The sequence below is a fragment of the Podospora pseudocomata genome, chromosome 7 (genome assembly GCF_035222375.1).
Source record: "Podospora pseudocomata strain CBS 415.72m chromosome 7, whole genome shotgun sequence".
NCBI lineage: Eukaryota > Fungi > Ascomycota > Sordariomycetes > Sordariales > Podosporaceae > Podospora > Podospora pseudocomata.
In genome coordinates this window covers 2,288,543-2,310,254 of record NC_085891.1, presented here as the reverse complement: position 1 = coordinate 2,310,254, position 21,712 = coordinate 2,288,543, and the positions used below count along the sequence as shown (strand labels likewise).

At 54.2% G+C, this 21,712-nt stretch overlaps 5 protein-coding genes across 5 annotated transcripts; 3 read left to right on the top strand and 2 right to left on the bottom strand.

The window, feature by feature from the left end:
- Positions 1 to 2,384: 2,384 nt before the first annotated feature.
- PAN1 (actin organization and endocytosis protein) lies at positions 2,385 to 7,838 on the bottom strand. The gene is made up of 3 exons (XM_062893657.1): positions 6,438 to 7,838; positions 3,891 to 6,377; positions 2,385 to 3,837 (listed from the first exon to the last, which is right to left on the bottom strand). The coding sequence occupies exons 1-3, from the start codon at positions 7,124 to 7,126 to the stop codon at positions 2,688 to 2,690; spliced, it is 4,326 nt and encodes a 1,441-aa protein (XP_062739502.1). The 5' UTR covers positions 7,127 to 7,838; the 3' UTR covers positions 2,385 to 2,687.
- A 498-nt stretch (positions 7,839 to 8,336) lies between these two features.
- MET6 (methionine-synthesizing 5-methyltetrahydropteroyltriglutamate--homocysteine methyltransferase) lies at positions 8,337 to 11,406 on the top strand (the record flags this gene model as incomplete). Its single annotated transcript, XM_062893656.1, has 3 exons — positions 8,337 to 8,986; positions 9,061 to 9,262; positions 9,328 to 11,406. Exons 1-3 carry the CDS (start codon positions 8,958 to 8,960, stop codon positions 11,404 to 11,406), a joined length of 2,310 nt encoding a protein of 769 aa, XP_062739501.1. The 5' UTR covers positions 8,337 to 8,957.
- Positions 11,407 to 13,079: 1,673 nt separating this feature from the next.
- On the top strand, positions 13,080 to 16,985 carry QC762_708110 (uncharacterized protein; the record flags this gene model as incomplete). Its single annotated transcript, XM_062893655.1, has 9 exons — positions 13,080 to 13,548; positions 13,608 to 13,747; positions 13,814 to 13,850; positions 13,908 to 14,252; positions 14,324 to 14,720; positions 14,774 to 15,023; positions 15,094 to 15,426; positions 15,488 to 16,362; positions 16,427 to 16,985. The coding sequence occupies 9 exons, from the start codon at positions 13,080 to 13,082 to the stop codon at positions 16,659 to 16,661; spliced, it is 3,081 nt and encodes a 1,026-aa protein (XP_062739500.1). The 3' UTR covers positions 16,662 to 16,985.
- A 569-nt stretch (positions 16,986 to 17,554) lies between these two features.
- On the bottom strand, positions 17,555 to 19,444 carry QC762_708090 (uncharacterized protein). Its single transcript, XM_062893654.1, has 3 exons — positions 19,146 to 19,444; positions 18,771 to 19,085; positions 17,555 to 18,696 (listed from the first exon to the last, which is right to left on the bottom strand). The coding sequence occupies exons 1-3, from the start codon at positions 19,351 to 19,353 to the stop codon at positions 18,428 to 18,430; spliced, it is 792 nt and encodes a 263-aa protein (XP_062739499.1). The 5' UTR covers positions 19,354 to 19,444; the 3' UTR covers positions 17,555 to 18,427.
- A 122-nt stretch (positions 19,445 to 19,566) lies between these two features.
- On the top strand, positions 19,567 to 21,711 carry PEX3 (peroxin). The gene is made up of 3 exons (XM_062893653.1): positions 19,567 to 19,882; positions 19,944 to 20,353; positions 20,414 to 21,711. Exons 1-3 carry the CDS (start codon positions 19,725 to 19,727, stop codon positions 21,496 to 21,498), a joined length of 1,653 nt encoding a protein of 550 aa, XP_062739498.1. The 5' UTR covers positions 19,567 to 19,724; the 3' UTR covers positions 21,499 to 21,711.
- Position 21,712: the final 1 nt, after the last annotated feature.

The following is a 21,712-nucleotide window of genomic DNA, read 5'->3' as shown; positions in this document are numbered from 1 at the left end:
TACATCTGCATATTCCCCATCTGCAGCTATACGCCTCTTGCAGGTCAAGGGATCCATTTCCATCTCGGCCCATTTTCGCTTGCATCTTCCATCACCCCATATTTTTTGTGTGTGTCTGATCTCAAGATCTAGGGATTGAAGTTTGTTATCCCCTCTTTATCATCATCATCATCATCATCATCATCATCATCATCCCTCGACAGGGCAAGTAAATCCTTCCCGCTCGCTCACCCATCCAACCAATAAACCACTCCCCCTCAAGCTCAACTTTCATGTAAGAAAGCCCATGTGTATGCAAAGACAATCAGCACAGAAGCAAAGAAACGAAGTAACGCAATTGGCACCTAACTTCTTGAGCCGCCGCCACCACACACACCCACACACCCCTTTGCCCAACACTCCCTCCCTTCCCAACCTCCTGGATTTTTTTGATATCTTTACACCAAACGGTTGTCTGCCTTACAAGACACAACTCTCTCTCGCTTGTGCATGACCTACCTTAACTTTGTTGCTGCAAATCAACGGCTTCAGGACATGATAGGACAACGCCCTACGAATCAACGACCCGATATCCACATTTATCTCAATTTAACCTATCAAAGGGGGGAGTTTGACCGAAAAAAAAAAAAAAAAGGAAAAAAAGGGGGAGGGGATTGACTTGCTGGGAGGTTGCCAGCTCACACACACTGAAAGGGGGGGAGGAAGGAGGTCCATGTGAGATGGGGGCAAAGAGACCCAACGAAGGAAGCACGCAAGAAATGCAAGTGACAGGAAACGTCTCTTGGGAAAGAAAAGGTAATTTGTCAGGAGCTTGCCAGCTCATATAAAGGGAGGGGAGGAGGTCCCACCGAGTAATAAGCCTTATAATATGGGAGAGTGTCGAGATATCCACCATAATGGTCTACTGTAATCAACAACCGTGGTTTCCCATCCATTGGGGATAGGAGAGGTAAACGAGAAGAGCAAAAGGTCTAGACAGAGATATCGCGGAGTATCTTCTGAGCAAGAGAGAAAGTGATTTGCTCAAGATTTGCCAACTCATGGAACAGAGATCCACCGTTGATGAGCCCCATGATCTGGGTTTATGAAGGAGAGAGAGCCCAAGGTAACTACGGATACCTCTTTCCGACCTTGAGCCAGCAAGAATGCCCTCCGAGGAGAAAAGGACAGACTCGTTGCCGAAGGACTTGCCAACTCGCTTGATGACGAGGAGAACTATCCACCAACATGGACTTCCGCAACCGCCATCAATGAAGTCCCACCCGATGAAGATGAAGCCTATCTATCTCTGGCAGGCAAGCACGCAAAACGGCGAAAAAAGCGGCACGGGTAAACCGAGAACCTCTTCCATTTGCCAGTTCGTATGCCTCAACGAAGAAGATATCCACAGTCCACCCGCCTCACTATCATGTCCGACGAAGCGTAGCCCTCACGGCCGCACCGCACCGCAGCCCATTAATCACAAGTTCTCCCTGATTTACTAGGCGAGAGCCCACTGCGGGTACCGGTTCCCAAGCGCTCAAGAAGCTAGAGACAGGACAATGGTCTTCAGAATCACTGACCAGACACCCAGCAGCCTTGACGTCCGAGAAAGATATCTGTATATCATCGTGCTCAGAATCTGCCGGCAACCATAAGGTGAATATCCACCAGTTAGTGAGGCAAACCCTCAGGGTTCGCGCCAGGCAGGTGCGAGGCTCAACTGAGCTGGGGGGGCATCCTCCCTTCAGACGAAAAAAGGGATCCAAACTGGGATGCCGTTGAAGCAACCAGTCAACCACCACCCCCAAAAACAACAACCTCGCACAAAGCAGATCTAATGTCTCAACCTCAAACCCCATCTCACTCAAACCTTCAACACTGCATCCTGTCCGCATGAAACTAACAGCCCCCATGCCTGGTCTCATCCTCCCTGAGCAACAACATACACACCACTTGAACACAGACAAACCATGTCTTTCCTCAGCTGAACAAGCAACCGCCAGCTCGATATACAGGTAACTAGCTTCCCTTATCCGTTCTTGAACCATCATCAATTTTACTTACTCCCCAGCCCTCTCCATTTCAATATTCGTAGTTACCCAGCTTCCATTCTTCCCCCCCGTAACCCCATAATTCGGCAACCCATCATCCATCTCAACAAAATTCCGATCGCCCCCCTTTCCCTTGAACCCAACCCAAACCCCCCGGAGCCCCTCGGGAATGAAAGCTAAGGAACCACAAATGTGGCCATAATTTGATATACCATTGTCACATAATTCTGCCTGTTTTGAAAAGGCCATGACGGTTGCTAAAACTCCAATATAGAAAAACAGTTTTCATTCTCAAAAACCTAAGAAAAAAGCTACCTAACTGACCCACCATATACTCCCCCCCTCTCCCCCCCCTACCATACCCGAGTTTCACTACACGCCATCCTTCCCACTCTCACCCCCATCCCCACCCCATCATGTTGTACTCCCCTCAGAAACCAAAAAAATGATGGCTGGACCACCACCCTCGCACAACATGCCGGCCGAGTGGTAGCCGCACAACCATCCACAGACACATGCACAAATCCCGATATTAGGTACTCGCCACAACAGTAACCCCAACCTCCCCCCTATACCCCCAGAAACCATTTTCCCTCCAGCCGCAGCAAGCAAAAAAACCTCGGGTGTAACAGCCCTTGTAAGAAACCCCCATCATTAATCCAGCACCCGTCCCGCAACAGCAGCCCCGCTCTTGTCCTTGGTCTGCGTCTTCCTGAGAGCCCTTCCAGCTTGAATCTCCCCCAAGAACGCCGCCGGCCTACCACCCGCAGGAGCAGCAGGCGCAGGCGCTCCTCCCGGCGGCGGAGGAGGAGGAGGAGGAGGGGGAGGCGCGCCACCTGGAGCGGGAGGTGGAGGCGGAGGAGGAGCAGCCGGTGCCCCAGACCCGGGCATCGGGGGAGGAGGTGGCGGCGGAGGCGGCGCACCCATCCCGGACATGGGCGGAGGCGGGGGTGGTGCGGGGGGGGCTCCCGCAGCAGTAGGGCTAGGGATAGCCGGAGGAGGCGAAGCAACAGGTGAGATCACCGGAGGAGACGCAGCGGCAGACTTGTCGCCCGTAGCCGACAGCGGCCGAGGGGGCGCCATGGTGCCGAACAAGATCGAGGCGAGGTGAGCAGCGCCCTGTCCCGGTCTGTCGTCATCCGAATCCTCGTCGTCGTCCTCCTTGTCGGATCCCCATCCGTCATCTTCGGGACGCTTCCTAGAGACCGGGCCGGATGGAGCAGGGGCCGCGGCCGCCTGTGTCATGCGGTGGAAGGGGTTGGTCGAAACATCTGGCTGTGGAGGCGGCGGGGGAGCAACAGGAGCTGGGGGTGCTGGCGGCGCCGGAGTTGTCTCGGCGGCCTGTGCTCTCATTCTGAAATAGGGATTACGGCTCTCCGTCTCGGCAGGGCTAGAGGTGACAATCTGGGGAGGAGACTGCACGGGAGCCGGCACCGGGGTAGGCGGGGCAGGCTCGAGCTCCTGGCTACCGCCCACTTGGCTGCCGCCCAAGGTAGGTGTCGAGGCCTGAGGGGTAATCTGCTCAGGGCCTTCATCATCATCGGATGAGCTGTCCTCGACATCCAGAGCCTCAAGCTGCTTGCGAAGCTCTTCTTCCCGCTTGCGGGCGGCTTCAATCTCAGCACGGCGCTGGGCAAGCTTGGCTTCTTGCTCCTTTGCCTCAGCCATCGCTGCCTTTTTCTTGCGCTTCTCCTCTTCCTTCTTGAGCTTGCCTTGGCGGACTTGCTCTTCAAGTGCTTTCAGACGGGCATCGGCCTCGGCACGCTCCTTGGCCAGCTCGTCTTCCTGATCCTTTGCGCGTTCCCTAGAATGGTGTTAGTAAGAATTGTAAACAAACCAATCTGGTTCAACACTTACTCAAGTTCCCGAGTCTGACGCTCCTGCTCGCCACGCTCGCGCTCAAGACGTCCCTCCTCCGCCTTCCTCGCTGCGGCTTCCTCCTCGGCCCGCCTGTCGTCAACCTTGGGGGTCTTTCGGCTAGGGGGCGGAGGTGGCTTCTTGCCCTCTGGCTTTGGAACAGCGGCTTGGGCGGCTGGCGCGGGGGCCCCAGTCTCCTCAGCAATTCTTGCTTGTCTCTCAGCCTCGCGACGGGCATCTTCCTCCTCAGCCTGTCGCAGTTTGGCGGCTCGCTCAGCCCGCTCACGCTCCATCCGCTGGGCCGCAGTCTCGCCGGGCTTGGTGGGAGCCTTAATGCCCAAGGCAGCGAGACGCTCCGCCATGCGCTGCTCGGCCTGCTGCTTGATAAAAGCGGCCCGCTCCTCCGGAGTCTTGTAGGAAGAGTACGAGCCACCGCCTGCAGCTGGAGCACTTGGAGTCGATGTGCGAGAGACTGCAGGGCTCACAGAGTGAGCAGATGGTGGTGCCTCAGCCCTGGTGGGTTCCTGGGTAGGTTGACGCCCGCCCTGGCGGTCCTGTGATCTGATGCGAGCAGCACGGCTAGATCGCTGAAGGTCGTAGATGAAATCCCTGACCTCATCCTCCACGCCCAGACCATCTCCCCAGCGACGCTTCTCATGCTCGGTAGTAGAATCCTGAGCACCCTCTTTCATATTGTCCTCAATGCCCTTGGCAAACTCGCGAACACTGTCTTCCACATCGCGGACCATCCGCTCATTGTTCTCCTTCTCGGTTCGGATCTTGATGCTCTCCTCCTCGAGTCGCTTGGGGGCGTCCAGATCGTCGTTGCTGACTTCGATCTTCTTTCCTGTAAGGGCTGCAGTGCGCTGCTGCATCATAGCCTTGGCCCGAGCCTTGAGCCTGTCAGATTCGGTGACGGTACCGCCCGGACCAGTGCCAATGATGGTCGCAGCGCTGGATGGGTGAGCTTTGGCATCCCTGAGGCGGAACAGTTCCAGCCTAGCATCAGCAATCGCCTTCTCAGTTTTCCTAACCTGGGACGCCAGATCTGGGATCTTGTCAGTCAGGTTTTGCAGCTGGCGCTTCAATGCTCTCCTCTCAGCATCTGAGTCAGCGCTGATGAGAGAAGCGTCTGGGTGGTTATCGATATCCTCCTGAATTCTCCTGATGCGCCTATAAAGCTCGTCAGCTTCGCGGCGGTCACGCCTGTCAAGAATGTCATCCTCCTCCGCGTGCTTCTCGTCAGCAAAATCCATAGCATCGAGCAAGACTTGCTTCTCCTTGATTTTCTTGCGGAGCTGCTCAATACTGAGCTCCTCACTAGAGTTGACGGAAGCTGGCGACTCTGGACGAGGCGAGTTATTGCCAACCCTACGTCGGGCGCTCGAACGATAGCCCACCTCTTCGTCGTTGTTCTTGAAGACCGTGGCATCCTTGCGGTTGCCAAAGCCAGCTCCGGCTCCCTTGAAGGAGTGGCCTTTGAGGTAACTGACACCGGTCTTCTGAGGCAGCAAGGCGGCGCCAGAATTTTTGCGATACTCGGATTCCTGGTGAAGCATGTTCTTTACCATACCAATGGACTGGTTGAAGTTCCTGGTTGATGGAGGAACAAGCTCGGGAGGCAACTGGTTGGGAACAGGATACCCGTTCAGTTTGCGATAAATCAAGTGCATTGCCACGGCAAATTCATCCATATCGAGGCGGCCCTTGTTTCCATTATCTGCCAATGTCCACACACGTTCGAGATCGGGCTTCTCCAAACCACTCTGGCCCAAGATTTCAATCGCTTGATCACCAGAGATGTAGCCCTTGTGAAGGCCGTCCCAAGCACGGAAAAGACTATCGTATCTGGTCTTCTCGTCTTTGGTGATAGCCCAGGGAATGACCGCGTTTCCTTGCAGACCGGCGGTGGTATATGTCTGCTGCTCACGGCCTTGCTGGGGCATCATGCGAGCCTGGAGGGCGTCAATGAGAGGGAGACCCGTTGCTGGCGTATTCACAAGACCCCACTGGCCAGGAATACCAGTAGGCTGAGCATTCAGAGGCGCAACCATCCCACCAGGACCAGCGTTCGGGGTCAATGACGAACCAAAACCGGTGGGCATTGGAGGCATGGGCGGCCGGGGACCAGTATAACCTGTCGCCTGGGGTATCCCCGTTGGCTGAGCACCCAAAAATCCGGTTTGTTGACTAGGAAATCCCGTCATTTGCGCCTGGAGAAGTTGAGAGTTCGATGGCTGCGGCTGAGGGTGCTGGATAACAGGAGGAGTGGCGGTGTTCTGCCTGATTCCCGAATCAGAGGCATTGGCAGCCTCCTCCGCAACGCTGAAGTTGATGATATCTACCATACTTGACACCTCGTTCTTGATGTTCTCAGGAAGGTGTTCGGGGAGAGTCTTTCCGGTAAGCTTGAGATTGCAGAGATACATGGCGAGAGCAAATTCGGGGAAATGCAACTGTCCCGATCTCGTGGTATCAGCCAACGTCCTAAGTCAAGCTGTCAGTATTGAGTTGATACGTATATGCGCCAGCAAGCACCAGACTTACCAAATATGAGACAGGGAGTCTCCATCCAGCCTTGAACGCAAGAGAAGATCCCTGGCCTTCTCGCCAGTCATGGTGGTCTGTCCATCCCCCACAGCAGACTTGAACAGCGTCTCAAACTTGGCTTGGTCTTGTGCGGTGATGAATGAGAGGCGGATGTTGGGAATCTTGTTGGTCTTTCTCGGAGCACTGGCTGTCGATTTCGAGCCTCCAGCAGTCTGGAAGGAGGCAGCCATCTCGTGGAAGCCGGTCGGCTGGGGCTTCATGGGGGGAGCGGGGGGGGCCAAAGCCGAAGCAGGAGGCTGCTGGCTCGGGGTGGCGCCGAAGGGGCTCGATGTCTGTTGTGGTTGTTGCTGGAACTGCTGCTGTTGCTGTTGAAACTGTTGCTGGAACTGCTGGGGCATAGCCGGCATAGGGGGTGCCGCTGCTCCAACATTTTGCTGGGGAGCTTGACCAAAGCCTGTGAACTGAGGCTGAAGTTGGCCGGTAGGTTGAGGGGCCTGCAGGCCTGGATATCCAGTGTACTGTTGCTGCAGGGCCGGCTGTTGACCGAAGCCAGTCGGTTGAGGAGCAAATGGACCTGGCTGCTGCAGTTGTGGTTGACCAGCTCCTGCGCCAAACTGATTGCCATACTGCGGTTGCCCTGGGCGTTGGCTGTTCCCGCCCAGGAACGAGTTGGGATTCGAGTACATGATGTCGTCGAGCGATGACCGCGTCGGTTCGATCGGGAGCGGCTACGGGAACGGAGACGACGACGGCGACAAGGTTGACGATGAGACTGCGGGATTACGACAGATGGAAAAGGGGTAACACGGTAATCGCAGGGCAAAACAACAGGCCGTCGCCAGTTGGCTGCGATTGTTGCAAAGAGGGAGAGAGAGACAGATATGTATCAAGGAAAGATCAATCAATCAAAAGCAGTAATTAATGAGATTAGCTCTGTGAAATGAGCAAGCGGAGCTGCCAATGGAGGTTTGGCACTTGACAAGTTCCAGTTGGGATGATGACGAAGAGCCAAAGCCTTGCACTGTGCAAGCCACGCGCGTCGAAAGTCACTTGAACGACCAAACTCCATCATGAGTGTGGCTGAGTTCATCATACCAAAGTAATTAGCTCTGCTAGATACATAATACCGAGGTAATGCATATCCACCAATGCGGTATGCGCATATCGGGTTCAAACTGTTATCGACAAGAAAACCGGCGGAGACATTTTCTCATTCCGTACTTTCGGTGCATTTTTGGCTTTTCAACGCTCTGACCAGCCTGAGGCACCCCTCACCTCACACCTGCAGCACCGAAATTGTGGAGGGGGCGGGGGTCAACCTGGCTTTTTGAGCTGCTTACTCCGGCCCCGCATCTGTCACTGAACCGGGATCGACTCTTGTCTTGCTGTTGAACAATTCACTCGCCTCCGATTGTCTAGGATAGTATTGTTGGCCGGTGTCATTCTCGACGTGAAAGACTGGAGGAATGCCATCCCTTTGAAGAGCCCAGGGCAGGGGCGTCCGAGGGGACGGAACAGTGGGTTATGTACCTCTCCAACACAAAGGTTGTACTCCGTACCTACCTTATTTTTTTTTTCTCTGCCCCTCACTAAAACACCCCGCGACCCGGAGCGTTGTCGGTGACAATACATCGGTCTAGTCTGCATATGGCCACTCTGCTGGAGCCCGGTTCGCGGAGCGTCAAAGATTGACTGGCTGCGAGAAAAACCCGGTCGACTCGGGCCTTGGGTCACATCATTTGCACCATCGATAGCGTTCACTTGTAAACGGGGGTCCCAAGCAGGGTACTCCAGGTCACACAGAAACGGAGTGTACCTGAGCTCCAGCTTACCGTGTGGTGGTGTCGATCCGTCACTCAGTGACCTGAAGCTGTCTGTCCCGTGGTGACGACTACTCCGAACCTACCTAACAGCAAAGCCCCGAAGACCCCGAATTGTTGATTGAAGCTTTCCATCCTCCGTCTTTGCTGCCCCACCATTAGTGAGCCCCGAGACCTGAGTGCCGAACCTCCCAATGCCCAATCCCCATGCAAGCAAGCTCTCTATGGGAGCTCTCGATAGCTAGTCTAGAACCTGAGCTGCGATGCCAATGCTGCAAGAAACGGGAGGGGCAGAAGAACTTGAGACATGGACCTCATCACTTTGATGTCTCCAGTCCATCCATCCTCCATCCAAAGGCGGTCGGACTCCGAACAAGCGGTGGGAACCCCCACCGATTACGGCCCCGTTGACACTGCCAGTCACTCCAGTGCTGAGGCTGGCCCCTGCCCGAGTAACTCAAAATTGCCCCCCCTCCTGCAGGTCGACTCGTTCGGTTCCATTCCCCTCTGGGCACTACTTATTTCTTTCTTCCCCCGCTCAAGTCAACCCTTCTTTCTCTCCTTCTCTCCTCATCCCACTTTTCACACTCCCTCTTTGCGTCTGTCACTCCAGCCAGGCTCAAGGAACAGGTCACTGTGAACCAACAACAACACCATCTCCCTCTTCAAATCCCAGATACACCTCACAGCCATCAAGATGGTTCAATCATCCGTGCTGGGTTTCCCGTAAGCTTCAATTGCTCCTTCCTCTGACGGCTTTGGGCACTGATAAGGTTGCTAACTCGATATTTTTCTTACAGCCGTATGGGCGTCCTTCGTGACCTCAAGAAGGCCAACGAGGCTTACTGGGCCGACAAGATCTCCCAGGAGGCTCTCCTCGAGGAGGGCAAGAGACTCCGTCTCGCCCACTGGAAGATCCAGAAGGATGCCGGTGTCGACATCATCCCCTCCAACGACTTCGCTCACTACGACCACGTCCTTGACCACATCCAGTTCTTCAATGTAAGTTTCTCTCTCTCGGTCAATTGCTCTCGGGCTTGTTTGCTGACCCACCTCTCCCACAACAGGCCGTTCCCGAACGCTACACCAAGCAGAAGCTCTCCCCTCTCGATGAGTACTTCGCCATGGGCCGTGGCCACCAGAAGGGCGGTGTCGATGTCCCCGCCCTCGAGATGGTCAAGTGGTTTGACTCCAACTACCACTACGTCAAGCCTACCCTCCAGGACAACCAGACCTTCTCTCTTGCCGAGAACCCCAAGCCCGTCCGCGAGTTCCTCGAGGCCAAGGAGGCTGGCATCATCACCAGACCCGTCCTTGTCGGCCCCGTCTCTTTCCTTGCCCTCGGCAAGGCTGACCGTGGCTCTTCCGTCAACCCCATCTCTCTCCTTGACAAGCTCGTCCCCGTCTACGTCGAGCTCCTGAAGGCCCTCAAGGCCGCCGGTGCCGAGACCGTCCAGATTGACGAGCCCACCCTCGTCTTCGATCTCGCCCCCGAGGTCAAGGCTGCTTTCAAGCCCGCCTATGAGGCTTTCGCCGCTGCTGGTGATGCCATCCCCTCCCTCATCGTTGCCACCTACTTCGGTGACATCGTCCACAACTTTGACGTCCTCCCCGCTTTCTCTGCCGCCAAGGGTATCCACGTCGACCTTGTCCGCAATCCCGAGCAGCTTGAGCCTGTGATCAAGCAGCTCGGCCCCTCTCAGATCCTCTCTGCCGGTGTCGTTGACGGCAGAAACATCTGGAAGAACGACTTCGCCAAATCGCTCGACCTCCTCCAGACCGCCATCAAGGCCCTCGGCGAGGACCGTGTCATCGTTGCCACCTCCAGCTCTCTCCTCCACACCCCCCACACCCTCGCCAGCGAGAAGAAGCTTCCCACTGATGTCTATGAGTGGTTCTCTTTCGCTTCCGAGAAGGTCAAGGAGGTTGCCATCCTTGCCAAGGCTGTCACCAACCCCGAGGCTGTCCGCGCTGAGCTCGATGCCAACGCCGCCGCCATCAAGGCTCGTGCCGAGTCCACCCGCACCAACGACCCCAAGGTCAAGGAGCGCCAGGCTGCCGTCACTCCTGAGCAGCACAACCGCAAGTCCGGTTTCGACACCCGCTATGCTCAGCAGAAGAAGCACCTCAGCCTTCCCCTCTTCCCCACCACCACCATTGGTTCCTTCCCCCAGACCAGCGAGATTCGCGTCCAGCGCAACAAGTTCACCAAGGGTGAGATCTCCGCCGAGGAGTACGACAACTTCATCAAGAAGGAGATCGACCTCGCCGTCTCCATCCAGGACGAGCTTGACCTCGATGTCTACGTCCACGGTGAGCCCGAGCGCAACGACATGGTCCAGTACTTCGGTGAGCGCCTCAACGGCTACGTCTTCACCACCCACGCCTGGGTCCAGTCTTATGGCTCTCGTTGCGTCCGTCCCCCTATCATCGTTGGTGACATCTCTCGCCCCGCTCCCATGACCGTCAAGGAGTCCAAGTATGCCGCCTCCATCTCCAAGAAGCCCATGAAGGGCATGCTTACTGGCCCTGTCACCTGCTTGCGGTGGTCTTTCCCCCGTGTCGACGTCCACCAGTCCGTCCAGTGCCAGCAGCTTGCTCTGGCCCTCCGTGACGAGGTCGTCGATCTCGAGGCCAACGGCATCTACGTCATCCAGGTCGATGAGCCTGCCCTCCGTGAGGGTCTTCCCCTCCGCAAGGGCTCTGAGCGTGACGCCTACCTCGAGTGGGCCGTCAACAGCTTCAAGCTCGCCACCGCCGGTGTTGAGGACTCCACCCAGATCCACTCTCACTTCTGCTACTCCGAGTTCCAGGACTTCTTCCACGCCATCGCTGCCCTCGATGCCGATGTCCTCTCCATTGAGAACTCCAAGTCGGATGCCAAGCTCCTCAAGGTCTTCATTGACGAGGCCTACCCCCGCCACATCGGCCCCGGTGTCTACGACATCCACTCCCCCCGTGTTCCCGCCGAGGAGGAGTTCAAGCAGCGCATTGAGGAGATGCTCGAGTTCCTCCGCCCCGAGCAGCTCTGGATCAACCCCGACTGCGGTCTCAAGACCCGCAAGTGGGACGAGGTCAAGGGTGCCCTCACCCACATGGTCAACGCTGCCAAGTACTTCCGTGAGAAGTACGCCAACAAGGCTTAAACGCCTACCTAATATTTTTCATGTACACGCCATCGCTTTGATGGTGTAATATGCTTTTTTCCGGATTTTTTTCAACAGCATTAGCATTTTGGGGGTCTCTAACGGGTTCAAAAAAAAGATTTGGGTGATGAGTAGATGATACCTCAATGGAAAAGCGCCATTCTCAACAAGGCGTTTTGTGGGCAAGGGGAAAATCCGGATGGGTTGGTTCAACAGCATATTAGCATACATTACTGGTGAGGGGTGGAACGGGTTTCGCCATTCTCAACACGGCGTTTGTTTTTTTTTTTTGTTATGGGTGAAAGAAAAAAAGAGGAGATTCATTCGGTTCGGTGTTGGGTGGGTTTTGTTTCTTTCGGGAAAGAAAGAAGAATGGAAGAGGAGAAGAAGAGAGGGGCCTGGGAGCATCGCCATCTTCAACAAGATGTGTGTTCATTTGCTCATGGCCTATTTTACGGTCTGCCTTCACCAAGCAGTGCGCGTGTGAAGGGGTAACAGGAAGCTTCTTCTGGAATTTTTATTCGAGATACCATGGAGTCGTCAAATAAAGAAGAGTCTGCCTTTTTTGGTAGATGTACAGTACTTGACTGTTCCACTTGATGATGTTGAATGTGATGTGATATGTTTCAGCTGTTTTTTTCTCATGTAAGAGGAGACTGATATATCTGGTTGGTTCTATCTAGTAAGTTTCGCATCTACTTTGACGTATGGGAGTCAATTTTTAACTTGAGAATCTATTTTGGCAGAACACAGCCCCGGACCAACCCTTTCATTACAACATTCGCCCTCTATGTACCTCTCTACTGAATAGGATGTGGTCGGATCCTCGAGTGCCGTCGCCATCACGGGTCCGCCCGAGTAGCAAGAATCAAGAACCGCATTGACGATGGCCCCTTTGTCGGCAATCTGCTTCAGAAGATATGCGATCTCGACGTCCCTGACGTAGCCGAAGAGGTCATTGATCTCTTTGGTATCATACTTGTTGACGCCAATCGACAAGTCGGTCGGTCTTGATCTTCTCCAATATATGACGGCAGTGGATCGACGTGCAGAGCGGTGCGGTCCGCTTATAGGACAGCTGCATGGGAATGGAGGCTTTAGTTGTGGTGATAAGTGTGGATGGCTAGCTGTGGAAGTGACGAGGTGAAGGTGGCTAGCTGAGGTTGTCAGTTGCCCCCGTTATTCTCCGCACTCCTAGGTCTAGAACTCCAGCTGCAGCCAGATGGAAACATGCATCACTCAGCTGCCTGAAGGGCTACTAGTGCCAGCGGTGACTTCCTATCTGGAAACTTGGGATAGCCCAGAGTACATTTCCAGGCTTTCCAGTCGCTCTATGGCAGACCAAGCTCCTCGAAGCCATGCAAGCCCACATCCTCTAGGTAGCGGTGGGTTGTATTTCAGCTGGGTATCTACTCGGAACTCCATGACATTGCTACCTCTGCTAACCTGACTGGCAATGACAGATCAAAGTATTCGTGGCTGATCAACCCCGCCTTGGTGTTGTTCTCGCCCATGAAGCCTTTTGACTCGTCCCGCGCTTGCCTGGATGGAAAATCAGACCTTGGAAAGAGAATACCGCAGCTGCAGGTGTGCGGATCCATCAGTCGATTGGCAAGTATGCTTCCATGAGAAAAGTCGGGTTGACGTGAACGGCCCAGGTGCCGAGTTGCAGCATGCTGAACAACGCTGGTATAAGAAGAGGCACCATTTCCAGCCAGCTCAAGACCAGAATCTCGCACATTCCTTTCTGTCCTGTACCTTACTTCACAGCATCCATCCTACCTGATCATCCCATCATCACACAGCCCTTGACCATGGCGGACGACGACAACATAACCCAGCATGCTTTGGTCAGTTCCTGGTTCTTGGGCCCCAGGGCCGAGAATTTCCAGGTCCTTCACGATCTCTTTGGCACCGTCCTCAACCATCAAGCCCAGGCCAGAAAGACGCTCTATGCCGGAGACCCCAAGTTCATCACCGAAGAGATGAAGGAACTGGAAGACTACCAAAACAGCATCAAGAGTTTGACATCTGATGTCGATAAACTTTCCCTCGAGTTGGCCGCAAAGTCGGTGCCGTTTTGGTCTCCCAGATACAATGCTCATATGAATATGGATGTTGCCCTTTCCAGCATTGTTGGCTGTATGTGGATAGACTTGTTATTCTCTCTGTTGACCGAGGTGACTACTGATAATATACAGACATGACGGCCATGATGTACAATCCCAACAATGTGGCTACTGAGGCTAGCCCACACACGACCAAGCTGGAGAGAGAGGTCGGACAGGAGCTTGCAAGAATGTTGGGATATGGAACAGATTCATGGGGCCACATCACTTGTGTGAGTTATATCTAGAACCGTGCTACACTGTATTGCCGTGAATTACTGACGCTTTGTTGTCTTCAGGATGGATCCGTCGCTAACCTTGAGGCTATCTGGGCGAGTATGAATGTCCCTGTTCCCTGAATTTACAGGGAAGGTGCCTAACAGTCTCCTCTAGTCCGCAACCTCAAGTTTTATCCCTTCTCTCTCAAACGAGCAATTGAAGAAGGATCCCTGAATTTTCTTGCTGGTGCGTTCGAAGTCAAAACCAGCACAGGGGACGCCAAGCTATTCACAGAGTTGTCCACCTGGGAGCTGCTGAATCTCAAGCCCTCCACCATCCTCGAGATACCGTCAACTCTGGCTGAGCAGTACTCCATCTCTTCAACTTTCTTGCAGGCTGCTCTCAAACCCTACCTCATTCAGACCACCGGAAAGAGCGTGATTGAGCAAAAGTATGGGTTTGAACCTGGGAAGTTCTTGATCAGTGCTACCAAGCATTATTCCTGGCCCAAGGGCGGAGGTGAGTTACTCTTGCCCTTTGAGAACGACGTTGGTCTCTTTTCCTTCTAACACTGGCCGTTGCACATGTAGCCATCTCTGGTATTGGCTCGATCAACTTTATCGACGTCGATGTAGACGAAGAGGCTCGCATGGACACCAACGACCTTCGAAAGCGCCTGAAGGAATGTGTTGACGCCAAGATCCCAATCTATGGCGTGGTAGCCATCATCGGCTCTACTGAGCACGGTGCCTGCGACCCCGTGGCTGAGATTGTCAAGATTCGTGACGAGTTTGAAAGGGACGAAGGCATCTCCTTCGCCATTCACTGCGATGCCGCCTGGGGAGGCTATTTTGCTGCCACGCTCAGGGAGCGGGGAGACCAAGACGGTTTCCTTCCGTATGTACCCGCTATGCCCTTGCAGCCATATACTGTGAAGCAGCTTCGGAACCTCCGCCACGCCGAGAGCATCACTATCGACCCGCACAAGTGAGTGTTTCGCCGCCTATGTCGATTTCAGAGTTTCTGACACGATGGGAAAGGTCTGGTTACATCAATTATCCCGCGGGCGGGCTCTGCTACCGTGACCAGCGTATGAGATACCTCGTTACCTGGACCAGCCCTATTGTTTTCCATCAAGGTGATGCTTTGGAAAGCATGGGTGTTTACGGTGTGGAGGGTAGCAAGCCAGGCGCAGCAGCGACTGCTGCATGGTTGACGCACAAAACGATAGGTCTGCACAATGATGGTTATGGTAGATTGCTGGGTGAGGCTGTTTTCTCCTGCACAAAGGTACGTTCAGAACACTCCCTCCAGCTTGAAGTTGCTGGTCGCCGGGGTCTCTAATCAGATATGGGATTAGCTGTACTGTTATTGGGCCACCATGGCCCCGTCCCCAGAATCTGAATCGGGCGCAGACGAGACACAGGGGGAACCTGACCCCGAACATGAGTCACTCAAGAAATCCCTCGTCGTTGTTCCTCTCATTCGTCTTCCGGCGGAGAAGGCAGGCGAGTCACCGGAGGCTATTGAAGCCCAGAAGGAGCTTATCAGAAACAAGATCTTGAACCGGACCAACGAAGAGCTTTTCGAGGACAAGAAGACATGGAAGCTTTTGTGTGAGCTGGCTGGTGACCTCATGATCAATGCGTTTGCGTGCAACTTCAAGATTGGGGACAACATCAATCAGGATGTGGTAAGTTTACTGTCGCTCTCCACATACAGCGAATGGTGAACTAACGGTTCATGATATGAAGGGAGAAGCGAACTATCTCAACCAGTGGATCTTCTCACAGCTTTCCGTCTCGTCCGACAAGGATGTTGTGGCAGCGCGCCCCCTATTCCTGACCTCATCTGTACTCGGTGAAGAGGCTTATGGCAGATGCCTTCGTACTTTCAAGACCCGCCTGGGACTCGACGACGGTATCAACTTGGCCCGGGGCGACCTTCGATTCCTGGTCAATGTCACAATGAGCCCCTGGCCCACGAGTCCAGACTTTATGGAGACTATAGTCAAGGACTTCAGGGCAGTCGCGCTCGAAGGGATCAAACGCTGCATCAAGCGTAACAAGCTCAGTCCTGATGTTCATGGCTTCATCATGCAGGGCGTGGATGAGATCTACCTCACGCACATCCCCATGTTCAACATGGCCAACCACCGCTGGCAACTGGTCATCACGGGCGATCTCCCCCCGGATGTGGTGGAGTACTACAAGAAGCTGCGCAGCGAGAACCCAGGCGTGGTTTACACACTTGCCAACATGGAAAAAGAGACTCTGGAGAACCTGCTCAAACCAGGCAGCAGCACCAAGTGGCGCCTGGACGTGGGGATACCCCCGCCGGGCGCACCGCCGCTCAAGGACAACATCGAGCTAAGCAACATCAGGGTCATAGTCAAGGAGTCCATGTCTTACGCCGCCTTGGAGACGACATACCCAGACAAGATGCCGTTCTACCTGTACGGTAACAAGAACGAAATGCACCTTGATCACGTGCTGAAAGCCTCTCCCAACGCCCAGATCAGCCACGAGCGGGTGACTCTTGACCTGGAGTCTGATCTGAGCGATGAGCAATTAAGGAAGGGGGTAGTTGCCGTATTGGACGATGTGTTTGAGAACAGCATCCAGCCTTTGTAAGTCTACCTTGGTCCCTCCTTTCGGAAAACAAATGCTGGCAGAAGTCTAACTACACCACAGGCCCCTTGATAATGACACCAACCGCGTCCTCCTCGAATCGGCAGGCCTTTCCCTCACAAAGGGTGCTGTTCATAGCGTGTCTGTATACGAGACGTATGAGCAGTACAAGGATGGCTCGGCGCCCATCACTACGGGCAAGGTTACAATCGGGGAGACTACTTTTGCCAACTGGCCTGCTGTCAACATGGACCCTGCGGATGTGGAGAAGGAGGAGGAACACAAACACAAGCACTGATTATCGCGCGGCTGATGGCCGTGAATGATTGAGGGACAAACCAGACTGCATTCTGTACAGAGCTTTGATAATCGCTGTGATGACATGTTCAAGTTGAGATGCTGAGAATGGATCAGTGGAGTTGATGGGCCAACAGCGCTTTATTTTTCAGGGGGTTCAGGGGTATTTTCGAGAGACTGCCAAAACCCTAACCCTGTACCTCTTTCCGCCCCTGAAGAACAAGAGATGATGAATGAGGTAGATCATTGGCAACTGACGACCTGTCCAGTCTGCAAGATAGCTGGCACCGAATCGATCATGAGAGTGAAATATATAAGAACTGATATCCAACCACCCCATTCAGTCTCAGGTTTCGCTTTCCCTATCCTTGCCTATATAAACCTCTTGACTCCGCGCTTTGGTAGCGCCCTGCCCCTCCTAAACAGGATGGGTTCCGCTGATGGAAAAGACTCTTGCCATTGAAAGTTGTTGGACGAGAGAAAACGGCTCAATTGTTTTGACATATAGTACATACTATTCTAAGCACCGGAATGAACATAGAGAACCAACCCAAAACCAGCCCGCCTACCCTACCCTTCCTTACCTCCGGGTCATCTGTGTTAGCCGTATCATCCTCCCCCATTGCCCCGCCTCCTCCCTCTTCTTCATCCAGCTCATCACCGCCACCATCCCGAATGCCATCCTCAACCTCTCTCAAACCCCTCAAAACAAAATGCAGCGCCCTCTGAACCGCCTACCATCGTCACGAACGGTCTTGTAAAAGCTCTCTGCCACATCAAACGTAAAAAGGATCAGACAACAGTCCACACCGCTGCCAACCGCATGCCGAAACCCAGCCAGCTGACAGGCATAATTCAAAGTCAACACTTGAGACAAGATAGAGAACCAAGACGCAACATTAGAAAGTAATAGTATTGTGTATCCTCTCCTCGCAGAGAAAGAGTCAAGAAAAAAAGGGGTATCTCGATGAACCTAGTACCTACCTGATAAGAAAATCTATAACTACCCATGACTAGCGCCTTCAGTTGTATCCCTAGACTCGCTGTAATCCGCCATGTTGCGCGTGATACCCACCTCTGACTGTCGAAAGCCACCATGAACCTGCTGTTCTCCCTTCCATGCTGTGTTACAAATGTAGCGTTGAAGCATAATGACCAAATCCAAACGCCCGTTTCCCGTCCTTTTCTAATTAGCAAACGCCTGTCCCGTTTATTCCTTGCAGTTCTTCTGATCCCTGAAAACACCATGCAGCTTTTGCTCTTCCCAACTATCGACCATGTCCCGCCCCGGTGGGTCTGTGTCCTTTTTCTTAGGGAGGATTTGCCCCATTGTTATGGGATCAAGTTCCTGCGATCCAGACAGCAGTATTGTTGAGGAACACACAGACGATTCCGAACTCGAACAGCTGCTTTCGGGTGGTCCCTCTCCAAGGCACCGTCCACATCCTAGAGAATCTCCTCATACTGATCATCTTTCTTGGGGAGCTGCTGGTGATCGTGCTTTTTGTCCGTGGGTAGATTCTTTTCCTCGACGCCACCATGACCAGCCGGCTCCATATTCCTCTTCCGACTCTCCTCAGCTACTAGCAACCACTCCTCATTTCTCCTCACCTCTTCCATCTCGGCCCTCCTGGCCTCTTCCTCCAACTGTGCCAGGTAAACGTCAAATTTCTTTTCAACTTCCTTCGTAGCGGCAGCAACCTTGTCACCAATATCCTTTGCGATATCAACCACCTTTGTGACTGCGTCACTGCTGAGGAAATCCTCCTAATAGATCCCCATCTTCTTTGCCCAGCCACCCGCTACAGCGTCGACTCTAGCTCCGACTCCAGCAGCAGCCGTGGCAGCCTTTTGTTGCGATGATGGTGATTGCTGATTACTTGGAGGATTACCAATGTAAATGCGGTACGGGAAGGGGTTGACGTTGGATTCGGTGATGGGAGGGATGTGGTCCATGTGGCCGGTCACACAGGTCATGATCTTGAAGACGGTAGAGCGGAGCGTGGTTTCGGTTGCTTTCCGGACCTTAGCACGGTCTATATTTCGAAAGAGGGTGAGTTAGTGTTCGGTGATACCAAATGGACAAAAAGTAAAGGTCAAATCAACATACCACTCTCCGTCTTGGGTTCAGCGACGGTAATTTTGATGGTCCACCTCTCCCAGCAGAGCTCATCGTCGGCCCCGAACCAGGTCCCCTTACGACGCTTCTTCTCAAAGAACTGAACAGTGATCTGACCGCGGCCACCTCCTCCTGATGGGCGCTCAGCGTCTAGTTGTCGTGCGAGTGATGTTGCGCGCTGGTCGATCAGCGTCTCGATTGCGGAGTCGGGAACGTAGGCGAGGTCGATCCCGAGACAGTCGCGTGTGGCTGTGGCAGCCTGGATGGACTGGAAGAAACGCATAAAGAATATGGTGTGCAGAATACCTGTAGAGCAGGACAATCAGAGGATGGAGGGGCAGACAGGGGTGAATAGGGGAAGCCTACCGCGAACAACATCCCGCACCGTGTTAGGGTCGGCGAATGCTTCGAGCAGAAACTCGGGCGGGCCCTCCGCGTTCATGGTTGCTGATATTTGCTGATATGACTGATGCTGATAGTGAAAAGGTGGTGATGTTATCCAGACAGCTGTGGCGGTGGTGGTGGTGGTTGTAGTGTCATTGGGCGAGGGGTGGAGGGGTAGCAAAAGTAACATTTTAAACGATAGCGGACAACGCTACGGGTGAGGGGCAGGGGCAGTCCGTGGCGAGCAAACTGTGACGTTGGCCATCAGCGAAACGGAAGCGGCGGTGGATTGCGAAGAAGGCCCACCCTGGGCTGGGCGTGGGGTAGATGCAGAGTGTCAAAGGGTTAGGGTTGACTCCAGATTTCCTACCCCGGATCACGGTATCAGCCCTATCAGAACCGCAGAGCCGAGGTTCGCTCAGCGCGATTGGAGGCCCAGAGCAGCTGGTGTCGCGCCCCCGGTAGTGTAGACGTGCATCCCGTCAACCACATGCATAAGGTAGCCGTCTCCTGATTCTAAGGAGGAGCTGTGATCGAGCTCGAATCCCCCAAAACTCTGCCATGTTGGCCGCCACGAAGCGGTGGTTCCGCCGCAACCGAACACCTCTCGCCATCGGTGCTGGTGTTATCGGCGCCGGCTATGTTGTCACCAATTATGTCTTGGGCAAGCTCCAGGATGCGCGCGAGCGCATGAGCAGCGATCGCATCGCCAAGGAGAAGTATGCCTTCTCTCTGCCTCCTTGATGAACACCCCAATGCTGATGCTATCTGTCTGTGCAGTCTGCGACGACGATTCGAACAAAACCAAGAGGACTGCACCTTCACCGTCCTCGCCCTCCTACCTACCGCCACGACAAACATCCTCGAGGCGATGAACACAGAGAGAATCACATATGAAATCCAACAGATGAAAGGCTCTGCCGTAGCCAGGACGAAGAGCATCGGATCAACAAGTCCACCCAGCCTTTCTGCAGAGACAGATGACGATGGAAGGAGCATGTTCAGCGTCAGTGTCACAAGTGACGCCGGCCTACAAACAAGTCAGCTTGCCGTCCCAACCTCCATAGCAGCTGCCATCTCAGGGGACGGCAATGTCCCTGTCGACGGTGCCCAAGAAGGCGATGCCCTTTCAGTACCCCCCAAACCAAAAAAGACCAAAAGGCAACTCTGGAATGACCTCACCATCAGCTGTACGCCCCCTGCCCACCCCTATTCCAACCCCCAATACTAACTCCTCCCTGTCTCTCCAGCTATCACCCGAGCCTACACCCTCCTCTACACGCTCTCCCTCCTAACCATGCTAACCCGCATTCAACTCAACCTCCTCGGCCGCCGCTCCTACCTCTCCTCGGTCGTCTCCCTCGCCACCGGCTCCGCCCAGCAAACCATCTCCCTCGAAAACAACGACGACGACGGCAACAATCCCGAGCACTATTATGGTTCCGACTTTGAAGTCAACCGCCGCTACCTCACCTTCTCCTGGTGGCTTCTCAACCGCGGCTGGGTAGACGTCATGCAGCGTGTAGAGACTGCCGTCCGCCAGGTCTTTGGCCACCTCTCCCCCCGCGACACCGTTACAATCGAGAACTTCCTCCAACTCACCTCCAATGTCAGAACCCTTGTGGAAGGCTCCTCTCCCTCCTCAGGGGTGGGCACAGCTTGGCTCAGGTTCCTCCTCCCTCCCGAAAAGCTTGAGGATTTCGTCCTTCGCGAATCAGGCATCTTGGATGACTCCTCCCCGTCCCCATCCCCAACTGGGGAAGACATCACCCCTACCTCGGTCCAATTACGCCGGTTGTTGGATGAGACAGCCGACCTGATCGACTCCCCCACCTTCTCCAGCGTTCTAACTCAGATCCTCGACGCGGGCTTTGATACTCTCAAGGGGCAGCTGGCCAAGGATGTGGTGGGTGTGTCAACCATAACAGAGGACATGTCCGGCTTCACGTCAAGAGCGGTGCTCCTTCCCAAGATCCTCTCCGTGCTTACGAGGCAGGCGCACGATATCGGGAATGGGATGCCGAACCGGTACTTGCAGGCGATGGAGCAGGTGAGGGATTTGGAGGGTTTTGCTGCGGTGGTGTATTCTTCCAATTGGCAAGCGGAGATCACGCAGGATGAGGAGTTGGAGGTGCTGCAGAGGGAGCAGCAGAGGAGAAATGAGACTGTCGCTGGGGGTGGCGTAAGTGGTCTTGTGAGGGAGGAGGTCAGATCACCTGGGTTGGAAGGGTCAACCGTTGTGGGGGGTGGTGATGAGAGTGTTGTTGTCGTTGGGCAAGATCCGCAGGGGAGTTTTGAGGGGGCGTGGGAACGGGCTGTGAGTCCGCGGAGGTAGTGAGGTGTCTGGTGTAAGAGAGGGAAGTTGGGATGTACAATCATGAACGAGGGCGATGGTTTTCACTTTGATTGATTTGTTTGTTTTTATAATTCGGTATTATCACTTACATATTACATGACATGGATACAACGGGTTGAAAAGAGAGCAAGACATGGTCTGTTATTACTATTAGCATGAAATCAAGGATACATCAAGGCATAGTTTTCACACA